We start from the raw sequence: 23,834 nt of genomic DNA on the forward strand, positions 1-23,834 counted from the left end.
TGTGCATGAGAGATGTTTCCTGTTTCTTAATTTCTATCAGATAATGTACTTATGGTATCAGTATTTAGTTGGAGCCTTGTGAGTGGCTGGACAATTAAAGAATGAAGGAATCGCGCAAAAATAAATTAAAAGATTTTTTAATTTGGCACAAGAAATCCCCAACTCTCCACAGAGCTACACATAGATATCCACCATACAGCAAGCAATAAATGCACTCTAAAGAAAAGTGGAATTCAAAGTTACTCATTCACTATACCAGCAGACCTTGATGTCCCTAGAGCATGGGGAAGGAGACTAACTACAACACCACTGTCCCACCTGCACACCAAGGTGGCAGATGACTGGTGAAACAAAATCACTTTGCTGGTGAAAACTATTCCCTCTAATTTTTGCTGGCCCATGCGTGCATGCCGGAGTTAAAACATTTTATGTACAATAAAATTAGTTTAATCCTTTATCCAAGTGTGAGCAAACAAAGTTTGCGCCTGAAAGTATCTTCAGGACAGGGGTAAGGTGGTACAATATACTATACTCTAATATACTCTAACCAAGTGAAAAATAAACTTTCAACATCTGTCTCTAAATCCAGATTAATTTATTAAAAAAGTGTGGTACACCATTTGGCAACTCCTATAGGTAGAGATGACCTGCTAATGCTTCTGCCTGGTATCTCCACTTGGGCCTGGCTCCCACTGAAGAGACCTCAATAAAGGTCAAAACTAGTCTGGGTAGTGGCCCTTCCCTTAATGCATAACATTAGACATATCTGCAAGGAGATGTGTTTTACATTATAGGAGATACTGAGATAGGAGTGTTGGTAGCTTGCTCCACCTTTGCAACGAGTTGTCCTGGTGTTGTACCACCTTACCCCAGTCCTGAAGATACTTTCAGGCGCAAACTTTGTTTGCTCACACTTGGATAAAGGATTAAACTAATTTTATTATACTCTAACCAAGTGAAAAATAAACTTTCAACATCTTTCTCTAAATCCAGAGTAATTTATTAAAAAAGTGTGGCACACCATCTGGCAACTCCTATAGGTAGAGATGACCTGCTAATGCTTCTGCCTGGTATCTCCACTTGGGCCTGGTTCCCACTGAAGAGACCTCAATAAAGGTTGAAACTAGTCTGGGTAGTGGCCCTTCCCTTAATGCATAACATTAGACATATCCGCAAGGAGATGTGTTTTGCATTATAGGAGATACTGAGATAGGAGTGTTGGTAGCTTGCTCCACCTTTACAACGAGTTGCCCTGGTGTTGTACCACCTTACCCCAGTCCTGAAGATACTTTCAGGTGCAAACTTTGTTTGCTCACACTTGGATAAAGGATTAAACTAATTTTATTATACTCTAACCAAGTGAAAAATAAACTTTCAACATTTTATGTACAAGTTTCCAGTCTCAGACTCAATGTGCATGTTATTCATTGATGTTGGTGTTGCCATTTCAATACATTTGTCCAGCCACCCAAAATTTAAAGGAATTTGGATTATTTTCCTATTTAATTGCAAGAGTGATATTTTGAGGGTTTAATGCACTGATACTGTTAAAGTAATATTTCTCATATTAATTGCCCTTTTTCTGCCTAGCTATAACTTGTGAAATTGTGACAGTCAATTTTTGCTTCAATCTGCATAGTTATAAAAATACATCACCATTTGCATAAGTTTAAGTGACTGTAGTGTATAGACAGTAGACAATTAAAATAAATATGGCTCTGCAACTTGCTGACATCACTGTCAGTTCATCCACATGGTGCAGGTTATAAGAAACTAATTAGAGTGAATTAAAATGAAATGGGTTACAGTAATACTGGAATGGAGACATTGGAGAAATTACTAAATAAAATGAGTAATGAGTACGATTTATCACATAATTCGTTTTCATATGTTTAAAAATCATTGACTAAATTAGAAATTCTGAAAGAAAAAATTTTGTGTGCACAGTTACTAGGCACATGTGCTCCCTTTGTGACTGATGTGCACACAGCTTATAGGGAACATTGCTTGTGGAACCCTTGAAGTGGAGACCAGCTAACTATAAGACATCTCTGATCTTACACCAAAAAAGACATCAGAAAAATACTTAGAAGCTTGGATACCAACAAGTGTCCTGGTCCAGAGAGATCCCCCCCCCCTCTCTCAATTATGTTCAAATTCTGAAGCCCAGAATGCCCCATGCATCCTATATTATGTTACAAGTTGTTATATTTGCCTGACATCAAGGAAGCAAGAATATATTCAGTCCATCTGAAAGATAAAGATATAAATCTGCCATCAAACTATCACTTCAATTCTCTCGAAAACAGTAGAGGAGGAGGAGGGGGGTCATCAATTATCAAATTTTTTGCCAACTGGAGCAAGGGTCCACTAGTTAATAAGTGATGCACAACATGTGTTGAGCCACTCAGTGGAAGGAAAATCATAAAACAGTTGCTTTCTAAGTAAGCCTCTATGCCAGACCTGATCACCTGATAATTCAAAAGCACTATCTCCCAACCTTTCTACTGCTTTATCCATAAGTGGATAATGATGGATAGGTTAGTAGAAACTCATGTAGTGTTTCTGACTGATCAGTTGTGGCATAAAGGCATACTTAGCAAACAACCATCTTATGGTTTTCTTTCCATTCTCTGTAAATGGGCAGCACATTTGCACACTGGTTTAATCACTACTTGTTACAGTGAATGGTTTTCTTTTGTCATATTTCCCACAAATGCTGAAGCAACCAAACGATACGTGCTTTCACCCAGAGTTTTCCTCTTATACATTAATAACCTTCTTAGCCTAACCACAAATTATGTCCATACTTGTGATGATGATACACTCCATTCCTCCTTCTACATTTGGCAAACCTCATAATGTTGAAATAATCCAAGTCAAGACCTATCATAACTAATGTCTTAAACACTGATTTGCTTGCCTTTGTAGAATGGACTAAGGACAACCTAATGAACTTTAATGAATATCACAAAAAGCCTGTCTTATTTCTTATAAAGATCTTGTTTCAATTTACATTAGCTTGAGGTGGCATATTAGTTGATGTCGGATAATTTTCAGTTTCAGTAAGGAAATACCGTGAGTAGACATAATACTTACTATTATAATACAGAATCAACTCATGTAAAATATTCTTTATTAGTAGAATTTTCGCCCAAGTATCACAGCCATCCTCAGTACAAGTACAAAGGCTAATTAAACAATAACTGATATATTCACAAACTGCCACCTAAGTAGCTAAAGTAAGATAACTAAAAATGGTTTTTAAATTTCTTAAATTTATTTTGAAAAAAAAAAATAATTTTTTTTTTAAAGGCCAGTAGATCACTATTAAATTATCAGCTACAAGAAGCAAAAAAAAAACTCTTGCCCTCTTGAATAAGGAAATTGTAGATATCAAGAACGCTCTAGAACCAGTATTAGAAGCTGAAACTTCTAGCACCATTTTATGCATATCATCTATGTCATATTGAAAGATTTTTAATGCTTCCCGTGAGAGATTAAAACACAAGTTTGATGCACTGGTGAGCCATCCCAGATCCAGCAATATTGTCTGTGATACAGATAGAGTAGTTATTAATGTGTCCGGCCGTCTGCTAATAGACAGTGAATGTTTTCTTTCGTCAAAAGGTCATAATTTCGGAGTTGCTCCTAATAAGGTACCCATAATAGATTTTTTCCATAGCATAGACAGAAGTATTTGATCATTACCCCAAAAAACAGCTAAAAGGACAAGATTTGAATGTACAAAAATTCTTTTTAATGCCATGCCTCCTCGGCCGAATCTATTGTACTCTGAACTAAAAGCACTGAAAAATAATAACCTAATTATTACACCTCTGACAAAGGGAAGGCTGTAGTTATTCAAGACAGAAGAGAATACGAGAGAAAAATTTCACTGTTACTCCGCAACTATTCGACTTATAGACCCCTCACTTCAGAACCTACTGGTAGTCAAATAAAAAGACTTAATGCTCTTATAGATAATGTATCGATATGGAATGAAGATAAAAAGAAAACACTAAAAACCTCCTTTGGGTGCCCACCTAGATTATATGGTCTTCCAAAAGTACATAAGCCAGGAATTCCATTAAGACCTGTTGTAGACTGTATAGGTTGTCCCACCTACAAAATTTCAAAAATTCTGTCAAATTGACTCACTTCTTCAACTAGAAGAACTGCTATGTATATAAAATTTTTTTTGGATTTCAGAAATAAAATTTCTGATCTTCATCTAGATGATTCAGATATTATGATTAGTCTAGATGTTTCTCTATTTATGAATGTTCCGTTACCAGACAGAATTGAATTACTGCACCAAGAATTTCCTCCAGACATAGTCAAATTATTTAAATTTGTAATAAAGTCTGGTTATTTTTCCTTCTAAAACCAGTTATAACAACAAATCGAAGGAACAGTAATGGGTAATCCTAAATCTCCTGCTATTGCCGACTACTTCATGGAGCACATCGAACAACGTATTTTTGACAACATACATACCCACAAGAGCAGAAAATCTGGTAGACATCTGGATAGCTGAGGTGTGGGAGCTTGTCCTTTGGAGACGTGAAGAATGTAGAGATTTTTCTGATGGGTCGAAAGGCAACACAAATATTTAGTGGTTTTAACACTTTAACTATGTGTTCGCTAATGCCTTGCACATAGGGGGAGATAGGTATATGCATTATTTCTTCTGTAATTGAAGAGGATGCTGAAACACAACTACTCAAAGCTCGATTTATGAAGGAATTCTTATAACCATTGGATAAGGAGGAATTAATATATTGCAATTCTTTCTGTAATAGTTGTTCTGAAGAACAAAAGGATTGGGCTCTGTGAACCAGTGTTTTTATACCTGCCTTTTGACTGGAATGGTGATGTGATTCAGCATCGATGTAGTGGCCTGCCTGAGTCTCCATTCTATAGACTGTGGGTTACCATTCCATTTGGTTGGCGAAGAATTAAGAGATCAAGAAAGGCTACCTGCTTATTTACTTCTACTTCTAGGGTGAATTGGATCCTTGGATGAAGTGCATTTATTTTTGAGAGAAACTGTTGTAATTCTTCCAAAGTGCCCTTCCATATGGAAAAATGTTGTCCACATATCTGAACCAAAGGTTAGGTCTGGGTGAAATGTTGTCAAAAATACGTTGTTCAAAGTGTATAACGTTGAATTGTATTGATGATATATGTGTGATCAAACATTCTTAGGATAAATTAAGTCATTAATGTAGTGAGTAAAGTCAGTATAATGTGGTGTGTTTTTTATTGATTGGAGTTTCATATATACGTTGAGTTAGGCTTAATTTACAATGCAATTATATATTAAGGTGCATTGTAATTTTATAGCATTTTTACAACTTATTACTGATTAACTTTAAAAAAAAAATTGATGCTAAATTATGAAGATGGAAGAAGCTCAGCAAATCTGTTTAAGAAGGAATAATCACAATATTAATGTATTAACTGCTTTTAACGAATTATTTATTCGTGTGTGTATTTTTGCTTATTACTTATTCTTCATGCTCTGTGGTAGAGCGAGGATGATCTCTTAGCAAATTACTGGTAATAAAATCAAAATGGATGGACTAAACAGTAGATTAGTTCGCTGGATTGGCTGTCTGATAGGTATCAGTGAGTTGTCTGGAGGAGCGATATTGCAGAAGAGGAAAGATACTAGTGGTGTACCCCAAGGGTCTGTTTTGGGTCCATTACTGTTTAATTTGTATGTAAATAATATTTGGAGAGGTCTGAATGGTGATGTGCTGTGGTTTGCAGATGATGTAAAGTTGGGGAGAGCTATCAGGAGTAGATCAGATGCTGTGGCTTTGCAAGAGGACTAGAGTACACTGGCTGAATGGGTAAATGAGTGGGGATGCCAATTCAACATTGCAAAGTGTAAGGTTTTGAAATTTGGGAAGCAGTGATGGGATGTAGAATACACAATCAGTAGAAATATCTTGGAAGAGGTAGAGGAGATGAGAGACCTGGGTGTGATTGTAGACAAGGACCTAAAATTTTGGGAACATGTTACTAAAATTGTTAGGACAACACAGCAGATAATGAGAATGATGAGGAGGACACGGACCAGTAGAAGTAAGGATGTTCCCTTGTATAAAGCTTTGATCAGGCCACATATGAATTACTGTGCAAAGATTTGGTCACCTAGTTTTCAAAAAGATGATGTATTGGAAAAGGTTCAGAAATGATTGACTAAGATGGTTTCTGGTCTCTGGAACGTTGAGGATGAAGACAGATTGACAAGATGCAACTTGCAGAAATTGGTGGATAGAAAGAAGAGAGGGTATATGATTGAGACATAAACTGTTAAGAGGTTATTACCAGATTAATTTCAGGGAGGTTTTGCACAAAATGGGTGAAGATAGGAAGAGAACAAGAGGTCAACCCTGGAAGCTGTATAAGGAGAGTGTGAGCAAGAAGATGAGAAGCAGGTTGTTTTGCACAGAGAGTGGCGAGTGATTGGAATGCATTGCCCGAGAGTGTGGTAAACACAGAGACAGTGAACATATTTAAGGAACAGTATGATAAACTGTGTGTATAACAGTGAACCTCCTGCAATGAGTCTTTGATTCCATGGAGGTGATTTTTTTTTTCATAATAATAATATATTTGATAATGCATCCATCAAGGTCATATTTAAATCTGTTCTTGGGTTAACTTATATTTCTTGCCTTTTCTGGCATAAGGAAATTTCCTTATCATCAGCTTCCAGAGCCTCCAAAAAAAACTTAATATTCAGTTCAGTTAAATATGCTACTTCTCACCAGTATTCATAACAAATACAAATAACAAATTCATCCAACCTGAGCATATTGTTCTCACATTTGTGGTGGCACATTAAATGCTTGTTCAAAAATGATTGATAAGCTATCTTCTTCTTTCACTATGCCTTATCCCATGTTAAACGGGGTCGGCGCACCAATCTTTAACCTTCCTCTTCCAAGTTCTCCGGTCTAGGGCATCCTTTGGACTCCATCCTTTCTCCCTAAGATCCTCTGTCACCTTATCCCTCCACCTGAGCTTAGGCCTGCCTCTTTTCCTCCTTCCCTCCAACTCCATATACTCCACTCATTTACCAACATACTCTTCACCCTTCCTCTCTACATGTCCAAACCACCTCAGCCTACTTTCTTGTATCTTCTTGCCAATTGGTCCCACCTTAACCGTCCCTCTGATGTAGTCATTCCTTATCCTGTCCTTCCTTGTCACACCACTCATCCATCTCAACATTCGCATCTCTGCTACCTCCATCTTCCTCTCCTGTGCCTTGGTTATAGGCCATGTCTCCGCACCATGGAGCATTGCCAGCCTCACCACCATCTTATACAGTTTTCCTTTCCTCCTACAACTAACTCTCTTGTCACACAAGACCCCGCTCATCTTCCTCCAATTCATCCAACCGCATGTTATTCGGTGCTGTATTTCCTCATCCAGGTCACCATTCCTCTAGACAACCGACCCAAGGTACTTGAATTTCTTCCCTGAAATTAGCCTTTCACCCTGGAGTCGTATGGCCATATCCTCGTCACTCCCCGTTGACATATATTCAGTCTTCACCCAGTTAATTCTCATGCCTCTCTCCTCCAATGCCTTTCTCCACTCTTCCAGGGTATTTTCAAGCTTCTCTCGGGATGATTCGCATAGAACAATGTCGTTGACAAACAGCATGCTCCATGGTGCTGCCTCCTTCTTGACATCCTCCACTAGTACATCCATGACCAGGTCAAAAAAGGTAGGGGCTCAGAGCTGACCCTTGGTGTAGCCCTACGACAATGGGGAACCCTTCTGTCATGCCGACACTAGACCTGACCCGAGTTTCTGTTCCCTCATACATCTCCTTCACCAACCTCACGTACTTCTCCGACACCCCCTTCTTCCTCATACACCTCCATACCTCCTGCCTGGCCACTCTGTCGTATGCCTTTTCCAGGTCTATAAACACTATGTGCAGATCCACTTGCATCTCTCTATATTTCTCCATCAATTGCATTAGCGCAAATATCGCATCCATTGTCCCTCTTCCCGGCATAAATCCAAACTGCTCCTCACCAATTTTTGTTTCCTGCCATATCCTTCCTTCAATTACTCTTTCCCATATCTTCAATGTGTGTGACATCAGCTTGATCCCTCTATAATTGCCACAGTCTTGAACATCTCCTCTTCCTTTGTAGATTGGGACGAGAATACTTTTCCTCCATTCCTCTGGTATCTTTTCTGTTGGGCTATTTTCCTCATCAGATCCCATAACATATCCATGCCCTCACTGCCCAAACTTTTCTACAGGTATCTGGTCTACCCCCACAGCCTTTCCAGTCTTCATTTTTCTTAGTACCCAATCCACTTCCTCTCTACTTATGTCTTGCACCGCTCTCTCTTGCCTCTCCATCCTCACACCTCTCTCTCTCTCTCTCTCTCAGATTCTCCTCATTTAGTAGTTTATGGAAATATTCTTTCCATCTTCTTCTGATTTTGTCCTCCTCTTGTAATACTACTCCTGAGGCATCCTTTATCTGCTTGACTGATGTTATGTCTTTCGAGGCCTTATCTCTAGCTTTCGCTATTCTCAATAACTGAGCTTCACCACCATTTCTCTCCAGTTCTCAACTTCCCTCGCTTTTGCCCTTGCCACAGCTCTCTTTGCATTTTTCTTCACTAATCTATATGCCTCCTTGTCGGCTCTAGTTCCAGTCCAGTTTCAGAAAAGAAAGAGGCAAAGAAAAAATTGGACATTTTTTCTTTGCCTCTTTCTTTTCCTTGATCTCCAACTGCACCTCCTCATTCCACCACCATGCTTCCTTATCCTCAGGCAGTCCCTTTCCTGATGTTATACCAAGCACCTCTTCTCCAATTTTTCTAATATTCCAACTATTAACGCCCCACCATTCTTCCACATCCTCTGGTAACTTCATTTCTTTCAATACCTTTTCTTTAAACTTATTCCTTGGGCCTTCCTCTTCCGATTTCCACCACTTTATTCTCCTCTGTATCCGCCACTTCCATCTATTCTTCTTTCCCCTTTTATATCACAGTCTACCACAACCAACCTGTGTTGTGCTGCTACACTTTCTCCATTAATCACTTTACAGTTTTTCACCTCCTTCAGATGTTTCCTATGGCACATAATATAGTTAATTTGACTCATTCTATCCCCGCTCTTATAGGTTATCAAATGCCCAACTCTCTTCTTGAACCTCGCAGACTCCACCCTTCAGCTCCATATCGATGATAATTCCAACTCCGTTTCTTCCCTTCTCATTCACGCTGCTATAAAACAGTTTATATCCCTCCGCCAGCTCCTTTGCTTTATTGCCCTTCCACCTTGTCTCCTGCACGCACAAGATCTTCAGCTTCCTTCTTCTCATCATGTCCACTATCTCCCTACTCTTCTAATTCATCGTACCCACATTCAGCGACCCGATTCTTACTTTACACACACTCTTTCTGTTGGACTCGCTTCTTTAGACGAACCTGTCCTTGGTTCAGTAGCCCTAGACCACTTCTCACAGTCCTTGGGCGATAGAACTGTGTGTCACTTATGGGGGACGCCCTAGCCGTAGTCCTTTCTCTGTTATTCAACATTTCATCCTTGGTTTTGGCATAGTTTTTTTATGGCCGGATGCCCTTCCTGATTGATAAGCTACCTAGTATGGAGAAATTCATACTAAATACACTTCTATTAATTATAGAGTCTTCTATTAGAAGATCTGCTCGTAACACTTTCTCATGCATGTTCTGTTTCTGTCTCATGGCTTTTCTAAAAGTATTGCAATGAACATTGTTCCACTGAACTAGCAATCACCATTTATTATTATTATTATCATTATCGTAACACTTTCTCATGCATGTTCTGTTTCTGTCTCATGGCTTTTCTAAAAGTATTGCAATGAACATTGTTCCACTGAACTAGCAATCACCATTTAACTAGTGATAGGAGTCAGAGACTCATCGTAGGAGGTACTCACTATTGCATACAATGCTCATTCCAACCACATCTTAAACTGATTCAATGTGTCCACATCTACAACACACTCAGGCAATGCATTCCACTCACCACCCATCCTCCATGCAAAGAACATGATTCTCCTTCCTTTGCTCGCACCCTCCTTATACAGTTTCCAGCAATGGCCTCTTGTTCTACTCCCCTCTCCCATTCTATGAAAAATCTCTTCCATGTCTACCTGATAACAACCCCAGACCAGCTTATATGTCTCAATCATATCCCTTCCCCTCCTCCTCCTCCTATTCACAAGGCTCTGCAACTTACATCCTCTCAATCTGTCCTCGTACTCCACATTCCAAAGACCACTGACTACCTTTGTGAATCTTCTCTGTACCATTTCCAACATATCCTTGTCACCATGAAAACCTGGCAACCAAATCTGTGCACAATAATCCATATGAGACCTGATTAAGGCCTTATACAATGGAATCATAACTTCTCTATTTCTGCATGTCAGGGTTCTCCGCATCATTGCCATTATTCGATGGGATGTCTTCACAACTTGTGCAATGTGGCCCCTGAATTTCAGGTCCTTGTTCACCATCACTCCTAGATCTCTCATCTGCTCTACTTCTGTTAAAGTTTCCCCACCAAGTGTATACTTGGCATCCCAACATTGTTTGCCAAATCTCAAACCTTACACTTGGCAACAATGAACTGACAGTTCCACTTACCTGCCCATTCATGCAATCTATTCAAGTCTTCTTGTAAGGCATTAACATCAGCCTAACTGTGCACTGCTATCTCCAGTTTTGCATCATCTGCAAACAGCTGGATATCACTAGTTAAACCCAATATCATTAACATACAAATTGAACAACAATGACCCTAAAACTGACCCCTGAGGCACACCACTGGTGACCTTTCTATTTTGAGATACAGCATCCCCATATACAACTTTCTGATACCTATCTGACAGCCGGTCACTGATCCAACACAGAAGTCTGTTATCCAATCCCATCTGTTTCAATTTATTTAAGAGCTTGTCATGTGGTAGTCTATCAAAAGCCTTTGCAAAATCCAAGTACACCACTGTATATGCATCTCCCTTGTCCAAGGTATTTGTCACTTTGTTCTGGTACATAAGTAAGTTAGTGATACATGATCTCCCCTTAACAAACCATGCTGATAACCACAGGGAATACTGCTGTTATCAACCCATTTCTGTATCCTACTTCTCACCAATCTCTCCGGGACCTTCACCACAACTCCAGATATACAGATCTGGCCTATAATTTGAAGCTACAGCCTTATCACCACCTTTATGCAGTGGAACAATTTTACCCTCCTTCCACTCCCTTGGAACCTGTGCTGTTGAAAAACTCTTATTAAACAGGCATGGCAATGCTACTGCCAGTTACCTGGAACATTCCCTTAAGATGTGTGGTGATATGTCATCAAATCCTACTGCCTTATTAACATCAAGGTTCAAATACCTCCTGCTCACTCACAATTAAGCTATCCTCTCCTATGTCCTCTACACTTAAGTTCCTCATGATTCCACCCTGATCAGGATGAAACACACTTATAAATTGATCACTGAATACCTCAACAATGTCTTCTGCAGCAGTTACCATTCTACCACTTTCATCCCTTAACTTCATCTTTCCATGATCATTCTTCCTTCTACTTGCCACATATCTAAAAAACTCTCTAGGGTTTTTCTTAGCCTGATTTGCCAATTTCTGCTCATACTCTACTTTTGTTTTCCTTACTAAGTGAGTCACTCTCCTGGCTTGTTCTTTATAATCTTCATGTGACTGATTACCATTTTTTATCTTGTACTTTCTCCAAAGTACTTTCTTTTTCCAGATTTCATGCTTAAGCTCCATGTTATAGCTGAAAGTTGTTCCATGTTATAGCTGAAAGTTGTCTCCTAAGCTTGTCATAATCACCAGCATGATAATTCCACATATATCCTTTCTTCGCAAAAGCCTGCATATGACGAGCCACAACACAGTTGATTATTTCATGACCAATTTCACCAACTGGAGGAAAATGTGAAACCCCCTCTAACGATTACATCCTCTGCCTTCCTGCATGTTTACTCATAACATTTTTTAATCCACAGCATTTAAAAAAAAAGTTGCCCACAAAAAAATTTCAAGACATCAAAAATGCAACAAAAAATTGTGTAAACAATAAAAATATACCAAAAATTCCATGCAATCACTACTTATAAATCTCATCTGTTATTCATCACCACTGAACTGGCAACCTCTAAGTACAACTCCCTAAACTTTTCATTATATTACACATGATGCCTTCCACAAGTAGAAGCATATAATGCTTCTATCAGGTTTGATATCCCATGTCAAAGGTTATCAAGACCTGGAGTGTGCTTTATATCTGCTCTTTCTCAAGATTTCCTTGCCTCATTTTGTTGTCTTGGTCTAATGCTTTTACCGCTTTCACTTTCTGATAACTATACAGACATTTTTTAATTATCTATCCCTGAAAGTTGATTAGATTCAGTCAAATTACCTAAGAGTGAGATAATCTTCCTTGGAGATTTTGATATTCATAATTCTGAATGGCACCTGGTCTCTAACTCCACAGACCAAGCTGTAAGAAAAATTCAAATAATTTACCTACCTACCAGAATACACACTTCGTTTCATGAAAAAATAATGAGGCTTTTCATAATCTCCTTCCACATACTGTCGACATTGCAGAAAGTTTTTCTGCTTGATTATAATGTATATTATACTTGACGATAAATAATATTCTCATTTTAATCCTATATCCAAGTGTAAGCATAAACGTAAAGTAACTTCACAGTCTACTTGTACATGAAGGATGTTAACTTGATATTGACTGCAATGGTATCCCATAATGCAAAAACATTATCGAAATTATCACTACCCAGACCAGTTTCAACCTTTATTGAAGTCTTAACAGTGAGAGCCAATCCAAAGAAGATATCAAGGCTTTTTTCCCTAATTGTATATAGAAAACATATGAATTCTGCATTAGTTTAACCATGGTATCTTTTGGGTCAAGCTTTCACTGATAATACATCATCTAATAAAAGTTAAAAACCGGTCTGGGTAGTGACCCTTCCCATAATGTTTTAGAATTATGGGATATTAATATACTTGATATGAAGGCCTCTATATATAGACTAGTCATAAAGCTTCATGCTTACACTTATGCTTGGCTACAGGTTAAAACAATATAATACTGGTGAAATCAGTTCACCTCTTGGCAACTGACCATAACATTGTCCATGTTTCTTTTTCTGCAGACTGCTTTTCTCTCAGCCAATCCCAGCCCCATATCCTATGCACTACAATGATATCAAATGAGATGACTTGTGAAATTTCTATTCCTCTTTTCGATGGCCTGATTACTGTTTCCACTCCTGTGGTCCAAACACTTACACCAATCTAATAAATGAAATTATTCTTGCTATGATGAATGCTATTATTTCACACTCCACTCAAAACCCTGATCCAAGCCTGGATATTCCAAATGTGGCAAAGAAGTTCAAGTTAAAAATGCAGCATAGGTTCAATGGCTCAAAACTTCGGCTTCTCAATCAGCTTACATTATAGTTCATAGCAAATGCAAAAAACAGCAAAATCTACAGCAGACGTTGTAAGGGACAAATGCACTAAGCCTGCCTACTGCTCAAATGACAGTGAAATGCCAAGACTATTTGGGCAAAATTTCTGTCCTATTATGTTCATACTTCTCTTGCATCATGATAGAACAATAGTAATACTTACTAAACATAAGGCAGATTTCTTATCAGTCTTCTCTTCCAATTCTTATGTAAATAAATCTCCTACTTCCACAAATCATTCATGCACACCACCTCTGATCTTTCCCAAGAAAGGCATCAGAAATATACTAATTTTCTGAGTATTTTTCTGATGTCCTTGTGATAACCGTGACACCATCAAGTCCTCCAGCTCAAATGACATCTCTTCAGTTGTATTACGGGCTTGTGCAACAGAATTAACACCCATTCTATATCACCTTTTCAAGCAGCATATTCGCTGAGAATCTTCCAACAGAATGGCAGCAAGGTTTTATCTAGCCTGTTCCTAAAAAAGTAGATAAAAGGCAACCATAAACTCATTGTCCCACTGCTCTTACCTCAATATTCTGGAAAGTGATGGAAGTCAAAACCAACTTCCTCACTACCTAGAGACCCATCAGTTCATCAGCCACTATTTCATCTGAACCTATGCTAACTAATACAGCAAGCAGCTGAAAGAATAATTCGACATCAAAATTTTGAAGCATAATCATTATTCGATTCAAGAGCGTCAGTAATGCAGCTGGAAGAATGGTGGAGCAAGGAATCTTTATGGGGCTTATATGGATATGAATCTTCATATAGGTTAGCCAGTCCCATACAGAAGCAGTCAGTTTCTCCTTCTTTCCCTACAAAACAGCCATGCCAGCCAGAGAAATATACCAAGTAATGTGAAGGCAGATGGATCATTAATGCTGTGTAGTGAGAAATAGCCTCCCGCAATATCTTGTGGGACTCCATGGAGGTATCATGTAATACTATTCTGTGTTTCATTATTCTACTAATTATTCATTCAGTGGGTTTAAAACTGGATTCTTTAATCTATTATTTTTTTTAAAAAAATACGTTATTTTATGAAATAATTCTTAAAACGTCTAAATGCTTTCTTTTAAAATATAAATTTAGATATTTTAAACTGTTATTCTTCACCTTATTTTGCGAGAAAGAAAAAGCTGGTGGAGGTGGCATGTCATCTTGGTCTTCTCTACGTGATTTCAAATCAACCACCGGAGCTAAAACTGCTCCTTTGCGCATCTGCTCCCTCTAAAAAAGAAACAGAATATATGTAAAATAACATATGTTTTCAAATCAGCCTGACAATTAAGGAATTGCAGCACAGTAGTACTTATTTGCTATAAGTGAAGAGAAACTAGAGTCAGCTGTAACATTTTTTTGTTGTTGTTATAAACAACTGTAAATATACTCAGACTTATATATAAATAATAAAATTAACTAGCATAATAATTTATACCCACACAAATCCTGGAAGTATTTGAAGTTGTTTGTAACTAAAGAAATAATTCCAACACCAATGTGGAAGGTTAAATTTGTAACTAAGTAGAAAAATTATTACTCAGGATATCTCTCCTCCACACACCCAAACCCAAGTCTCAAGCATCCCTAAATGGTTAGGACCATGACTGACTGTATATATATTGACACATGATTTGTTTTGTACACTGAAAAATTACTTCTGCCATTAAAAGAGTTTTACAGTATCTCCAAGAAAACATCTACACTGGTGTCCAAAACCTAAGGACTTTGTCTGAATTTGTGGTTGTAATTTTCACAAACACTGTTTCTGAAAATTACAACCACAAATTCAGACAAATAAGCTTGTGGCAATTTGTATAACTGACGATTTTATGTAGTAAGTAGGTACACATTCAAATTTTCAAATGGCATACAAAGGAATCACATGGTAGCATTCAACAAGATAAAAGGCTGTACTAAGTGAATTACATTTGAATGAAGCTCTTTTTGTAACAGAATAAAGTTAGAAACATGTCTCAAAGACATCATCTAGATGATTTCACATGGAGAAGAATTATTGGAAAGTTGGAAGAAAACCACAGAATTAGGGATATTAGCAAAGAATTTGGAATCTTACATAGCATTGTATCCAAGCTCTGGGCAGCATTACAAACCAATGGAATGCATTCCAGACACCCTCACTCTACCACAGAGCGTTGAAGATAGATTTTTGGTTATAACAGCAAAACATAACTGAAGCACCATGGAAGGTCACCTTTCAAGTTCATTCAAGCACAGGTACATGGATATCTTGACTAACTGTGGCAACACGGCCAATAGTCTGTGTCCCTTTATCAGTAGCTCATTGTAGAGCACATTTTCAACTGTAAATATACAGTTGAAAATAAACAGTTATAAAATATAATATACAGTTCGACTATTCAGAATATAATAAACATAAAATATACAGTTCGACTATTCAGACACCACTGAATAGTCGAACATGATATTGAAGAACATCATGTTCGACTATTCAGTGGTGCTATAGGTGAAGAATTTATTTTTATGGATGACAATGCCACACTACATGGTACACAAGCAGTGCATATTTCTGGAGATCGAGGATATTAATCGAATTGTGCAGCCAGGATGTACCACAGTTCTCAACCAAATAGAACACATTTGGGACACAATAGGAAGATGCATTGCTGCTCAAAATTCCCTTCCAGAAAAATAAAAGGCCTTTATCCTTGCTCTGAAGGAGAAGGAGTAGGTCAGTTTGCCTCAAGAACTCCTGAATCACTTGATACTAAGCATGGTATGATGTTGTGAGAGCTGCATCACAGTTCAGTGTAGACATATTCCATACTGAAATGTCTCTCCACAGTAGAGATTTTTTTTTGTAAGCACTGTATATTAATTCCTTAATCTATGTCCTTAGGAAATTTGTAACTTTTGCCAAAATCATATTGCAACTTAATTTATAACACTTTTTTGTGTAATATAATTTATTAGTATGCTGGCAATACATTTATGTCCACACTTGGCTAGACAATAAATTTTTTTTTTCATATAGAGGTAAAAATGTAGTTTGTTCTAAGCTTTTGGACACCAGTGTATGTAGATCTCAATATACAATAAAGCAATACATGCTAACCAGGAAATGAGTTTAACATTATAGTGGATACTTCTAAGGCAACCTATGTAGAAGACACTTGCTCTCAAAAAAAAAAAAAAATCAAGCTGCTAAGTTACTTCACATCAACAGAAAAAGTAATATTTTTTTTACTACTTGAGAGAACAGAAAACAGTAATCGGGTGATGGAAAGTAAATTATGTTTGCCAAGAAATAATAAAAAAAAAAAAAAAAAATCATCAAATTCCTGCCATGTACCCTAATAATATTCTTGTTTAATCTTTTGTCCAAGTGTAAGCAAACAAAGTTCGCGAGTGAGGTATCTTCATAATTAGGCTAATTATGAAACACTAATCATGCTTATTCCTCAGCTTTCCTCTAAGACTATGAGAAAATGAACAGCTGTTGGTAAACAATTTATTATCAAGTTTCAAATCAATGAAGCAAGCTCTTTCTTCTTCCTCTTTTAATTTTTTTTAATTTATTTATTTGATTTTTTTTTTTAAAAATGCACAAAGACATCAAAGATCATAAGGCACCAGGATACAAGATCACAGCAGTACATATGGTAACTGGTTAGCAGGGATCACAAGCATCCATGCACTTGGTGGGATTCGGCTGGAGAGCAGATACGCTAACCACTCGATCAACCAGGCCAAGCTCCTGTTCCATTCCATTCTTCCTTGTGATATCTTCCCCAAAAGTTGTAACTGCTAGTTGTTTTCAAAAAATAAATCAACAGATTCCATTCCTTTAGTGTTACATGGTGATTAGCATTCATTTTAAATTATACATTTTTGGTCGTTTTATAATAGAAATACAATTTTATTAATACAGACCAGTATTTTACAATAAAAACATTTATTCAAACCTACCAGTTTCGCCAGCAAACTGTCTGGCTTTTTCAAGGCATTACGGAGATATGAAAGTTAGTAAAAGCAAATTAAAAGGAACATAAAAAAACGTTGTAAACCAAACCAGTATCTATGGTTACACGTTTCGCGTGACAGAGATGACTTATTGTTCTTATTCATTATCACGCATGCGTTTGTTGTAGACTTGTAATGTGATTACTGGCTAGCTGTAGTTCAGGTTGATTGAGAGAGAGGATCAAGTTTTTCCACGAACTGTTTAAAATTACACCCTGATTTCTGTTGAGGTTTCTGCCGGTTATTAGTACTATTGTGGCTTCCTTAAATACACGATGCCTGTAGTCGTCATCGAGATATGGCATGGAGCTGTTTTGCCAATCTATCGTGTGGTTAGACATGCAGAAATGATGTGCTAAGCCGGAAGAGATGCTTCTGTTGTGGTTTACATCACCAACGTACAGTTCGTGATGTAAAATCAGGGTGTAATTCTAAACAGTTCGTGGAAAAACTTGATCCTCTCTCTCAATCAATCTGAACTACAGCTAGCCAGTAATCACATTACAAGTCTACAACAAACACGCATGCGTGATAATGAATAAGAACAATAAGTCATCTCTGTCACGCGAAACGTGTAACCATAGATACTGGTTTGGTTTACAACATTTTTTATGTTCCTTTTAATTTGCATTTACTAACTTTCATATCTCCGTAATGCCTTGAAAAAGCCAGACAGTTTGCTGGCGAACTGGTAGGTTTGAATAAATGTTTTTATTGTAAAATACTGGTCTGTATTAATAAAATTGTATTTCTAGCATTCATTTTATACAAATTATGGACTCCACAACCATGTTAGAAATAATTATTTTCATTTCCCGACATTTCAATCTTCATATTAAGGTCATCATCTTGAGTATACACATATATATACAGACGTGACCGGAAAATTTGATGTAAGACATTTTGCATTAATTTTTGTAAATAATCAATAGATGATAAAGGGTATTATAAATTCATTGAAAAGGCAAATCTTTATTAAGGTGAATGTCAGTGATACATAACATAATGAAATCATTTAAAAATTGTGCAAATTCAAAGACATGCTGTGTAAATAATTAACTTTCTCTTGTGGACTATCAATTCAACAAATCCATCAGTAACATCGCTCACTGCAAGAAATGCTAAATGCTGTGAAGCATTTAGTTTTCGTGTTGAATTCAATATCTGTTTGATAGCAAAACTCAAACCAATGGCAACAAGTTTGCGATAAAGATTTTGTGCCATATGAAATAAATATGTCAGAAAAAGCGTTGATAGTTGCTTTCTCAAAGTCAACCATTAATGTTTAGGGATCTAATGATGAAGCCCTTTAAGGCACTGAATAATCTGCTGTAAGTTAATTCTGATTTGCTAGGAAGTAAAAGCAAAAAGCCGCAATGGAATCCTTAGGAGTCTCATGCCTGTCCCAAGCCTGGATAAAGGAGGAGGGTCAGTTAAGCGAGTGTCAATGCTCTGACCGTAAAGAAAAAACACAATTGTTATCTGATGCCTATACATTCAACAGCTACAACATGCCGGCTCGGATGTCGCCTGGATCAAAAAGTGGGATACCACTTTTCGATCCAACAAAAAGGAAACAGAAACTGAAACTAACCGAACTATTATCAGTAGGAACATGGAATGTATGGACACTTTGGATGGCAGGAAAACTAGAATTACTACACGAGGAAATGAAGAGATATCGGTATGATATACTAGGACTGGTGGAGTTGCGATGGACATCAGCAAGAAAAATAAATAGGTGCGAAGTCATATGGCCATGGCATGACACCAAACATGAAGCAGGAGTTGGTTCCTTTCTTAACAAAAAAAGCTAGAAAGGCACTCTCAGGCTACAAACCAGTCAATGAACGAATCATAGCAGCAAGATTTCAAGCAAAACTATTTGATATATCAAAATACACCCATATCTAACAGCACAGATGAGGATATTGACTTATTTTACAAAGATCTGACAGAGACAATAGAAACAATACCAAAGCAAGATGTACTAATTATTGAAGGAGATTGGAATGCCAAAGTTGGAATATATAATGATGGTTGGGAAAGAGTCATGGGAAAATATGATTTAGAGAAAGAAATGAATGAGGTGAAAACCTGTTAGAATTTGCTGTGGACCACAATATGATGATCTGTAACACAAGATTCCAGCAAAAGGAGTGTAGAAAATGGATATGGCGATCAAATGATGGAAAAACCAAGAACACGACTGATATGATTATAATTAAAAGAAGATGGATAACATCAGTACAGCAGTGTCAAACTCTTCAAGGAGCAGATAAAGACTCAGATCATAGTTTAGTCATTGCAAACATCAAATTGAAATTAAAAAAGGAAAATATAAACCCCATCAGCAGAAACGAAGAGAGCAATAATAAGTGAAGCAGAAATAGGAAGACGGTACAGAACAGTTGTTAGAGGAGAAACTTAAAAGTGTGAACAAAGAAAAAAATTTGAATCTAAGAGTGAAAGGAGTAATCAAGACAACAGAAGATGCAGTTGAAGAAACAGTACCAGAAGACGAGAAGATCAAGAAGAAATGGATTAGACAAGAAACACTGAAGTTAGTACAGGAGTAAAGAATTTCGAAGATAAGAAGGGATACATCAAAACAAATAGAGGAGCATATAGAAGAAAGTGTAATGAGGTGAAAAAAGCAGTCAGCCGGATAAGATGAAATAAAAGCCCAATGTAATAATATAGACCAGTACTATGGAGAGCATAAAACTAGGGAGATGTACAAAAGATTAGAATCACTGATAGAAGGTGGCAACCAAAACAGACCACAGTTAAAGACGAAAAAGAAAAAGTATTGATGAATAAAGATAAAATTGTACAACGATGAACAAGATACTATAATGAGTTATATGAAAAAAGTTAGATTTAGGTAGTGTTGAGAAACTGACTGAAGAATTGAAGCAGATATTACCACCAGGTAATGAGTATGATATGGAATCGCTCGATTGGTTTCGTGGACCTTGTTGATCTTGGCGATGTCCAAGTCGGCATGTTGTAGATGTTGATCATATAGGCATCAGATAACAATCGTGTTTTTTCTTTATGGTCAGAGTATTCACACTCACCTGACTGACCCTCCTCCTTTATCTAGGCTTGGGACTGGCATGAGATCCCTAAGGATTCTATTGTGGCTTTTTGCTTTGCTTCCTAGCAAATCAGAATTAACCTACAGCAGATTATTCAGTGCCTTAAAGGGCTTATGTTCATCACTAGATCCCAAAACATTAATGATTGACTTCAAGAAAGCAACTATCAATGCTTTTTCTGACATATTTACATCAACAACTATAACAGGCTATAATAAATTTAGTTTAATCCTTTACAAAGTGTAGGCAAACAAAGTTTGCGCTTGAAGTAGTTCAGGACTGAGACAACTCGTAGTAAAGGTGGACCAAGCTCTCATCACTCCTTGTCTCAGTATCTCCCATAATGCAGAGCACATCTCCTTATGGACATGTAAGCTATGCATTAAGGGAAGAGCCACTACCAAGACCGGTTTCAACCTTTATTGAGGTCTTGTCAGTGGGAGGCAGACCCAGAAGTGGTGATACTACCTTTACTACGAGTTACCTCAGTCCTGAACTACTTCAGGTGCAAACTTTGTTTGTCTGATCTGCTTCTTCCTGCATTTCTTTCTTCCGATTCTGAAAACAACTATGAAGCATCTCAAACCCATAGCTTTAATTCAATCTCGATGCTACTGTTCAAGATCCTTATTTTTAATTTAAATTTTCTTTAAACTTGTAAAATTTTGATTTTTGCAAACCTTTCTAAATGTACCATATACATTTTTACATATCTTTAGCTCTTATGCTTTCCTTCAAATGTTTAATATTTCCATAATTAGGTAATTATGGAAATATTAAATTTCCATAATTGCCTCAGCACCTAGTTTCACTTCCTTCTGTCTATTTGCTTCAACTTAGAGATTACGTGGTAGGTTTGAAATTGGAGCTCAGCTGTCTCGATAATCTTCTGAACAACTGATCCAGTTGAAGCTCTTGTATGTGATTTCATATCCAGGTTGCAGCCAATTGTGGAAAAATTAGAAAGATTATATTAGATAGATAGATAAATATTAGAGGTACTGATAATACACATGTGTATTGTCAATATCTGTATATTATCTCTTTATATCCCACAGCTGCTAAATCCTCTGAGCAGTAATAGAAAACTATGTGACAGACTGATCACATTCATAATACTCTTATTCTTGAAGAATGCCAGCAAAAACCCATAAGAGAAACAATTTAAAAAAGTTAACGAAGATGGTTGGGACACCAACTTTGACATCCACCTTCAACTATGTCCAGTACTCTTACTCTCTATAGTCAACTAATAGACACAGAGGAAGACGAAGAAAACAGTTTTGGCAATATACAAGCAAACTTCTTTTTAAAGATGAGGCCCATGAACTATCTGGCATTTACCATTCGGCACAAAACAAGAGCAACTTGACACATTTTCATCCAATACACTATCTCCATGAGTTGTTATATGAATATTTCTGTATACGTTTCTCTATTTATACATGAATAAATGATGATGATGATAGCAGATGGAAGTATGTGTAGTTGTATCCATGTGCAAATTGATTTTCTGACACTACATGCTTAATGAGAGAAAAAGAAAATGACAAATGACACTAGACGATTTCATCACTAAAAAATCAAGAATTTCAATATAGCCAGAACCTTTGACAGCACAAAAATAAACTGTATTTTTAACAAAAAAAAACAACTTAAAATTAAAGTAAAACGTTTTTATTCTTGGTCACGTGTTCTCCTATCCCTATTTACTGTGTGTGAAAATGACCCTGTTTAACAATGTTTTGTTTAATGCTTTGTCTTCTAGGAATGCATCCTGAGCGCTAATCAGGGTGTTATTCTACATTAGAACCATGGGTGGGCTAAGGATTGTTTCCTATATTTTTATTAATTTATATATATATATATATATATATTGATTTATCAGCTGAGAGACATATTTTTGAAACAGATTAAATGACTATAAGCTGAGAGATAAAAAAACAAACACACTATTTTAATTTAAAAAAACTGCACAACTAGTTTCGTCTTCATAGAAGACTTCTTCAGGTACATAACGAGGGAACTACCAACAAACATTGCAAGAGAAAATCTATACATTGAAGCATTAATGTATTAATGTTTGAAGTCGTTCTGTATATCTCTTCACTGTTGGGTGTGCACATGCGTTCAAGGTGACGTGAATGCCAAAGTTGGATAGCAGCACAACGACATCTGAGAGATTACAGCTGAGGTTATTGTTGAGATGTACTGGATTGAAGACAATTTCTTTAGATTCTACAATTGTTCTTTCCACTTCATCATAGCATTCAGAGATAATTTCCGATTTGTTGTTAGAGCAGCAGAATTCAGGACATGGTTTGACAGAGCACTTGCTCTAGTTCTACCATGTGTGATGTCTCTTTTATGTTCCTTCTAGACCAGTGCTTCCTAATGTGGGGTGTACACTCTGGGGGGGGGGGGGGGGCTTTTGAATATTTTGGGGGACAATTAGAAAATGTTGCATTCATCACCTCATCACTGATATAGCCAAAAAAAGTTGCACTAGTATCTAATTTAAATAAAATGAACACTTTGCCACAATTGTATTAGATTCATTTGACAGTTGAAAACACAAACATAATCTTTCATTCATATTTCTTTGTTTCTTTTTCTCTGCTTGTAATGGTAGAGTTTTAAAATTTTACTTTTTTATTATTTTAACTTTTTATTTATGATATGTGTTATATGTAGTAGTATAAATACATGTTATACACAAAATAATTTCCTTGTATAATCTATACATGTGTATAGTATACTTTATAAACCTACTTTTTTCCTTTCAGTTGCTAACTCCATGCATAAAATGAGTAATATAAGCAAGAAAAAAAGTTCATCGGTATTCAGATGAGTATTTGAAGTTCGGTTTCATACTCTCTGCTTAGGATAAATGGTCACCATTCTGACTATTGTGTGAACACTGTTTGACCAATGAATTCAATGAAAAAAGGTAATCTCGAAGCACATTTGAAGGTGAAACATAGTGCTTATGTGAACTATGATTTGAACCAATTTAAGTCTCTAAAGGAGAAGTTTGAGAAAAGATCAACAATAGATTCATTGTTCTCTGTAGAATTGCTACCCAAAATCGTAATCTTGAAGTTCGTTATGAAATTTCTCTGCT

At 36.9% G+C, this 23,834-nt stretch overlaps 1 protein-coding gene across 4 annotated transcripts in view; it reads right to left on the reverse strand.

Moving 5' to 3' along the window:
• Spf45 (splicing factor 45) overlaps nt 1-23,834 on the reverse strand; it is a 362,347-nt gene that overhangs the window by 206,551 nt on the left and 131,962 nt on the right. For all 4 annotated transcript variants that reach the window (XM_090392270.1, XM_090392272.1, XM_090392269.1 and 1 more), the window contains one exon: nt 14,718-14,831. In XM_090392270.1, the coding sequence (XP_090248396.1) occupies nt 14,718-14,831 (114 nt within the window). The remainder of the gene's footprint in view (nt 1-14,717; nt 14,832-23,834) is intronic.

This window comes from Typopeltis vanoorti, chromosome 5 (assembly GCF_054136105.1).
Source record: "Typopeltis vanoorti isolate ZY-2024b chromosome 5, IOZ_Tvanoo_1.0, whole genome shotgun sequence".
Lineage (NCBI taxonomy): Eukaryota > Metazoa > Arthropoda > Arachnida > Uropygi > Thelyphonidae > Typopeltis > Typopeltis vanoorti.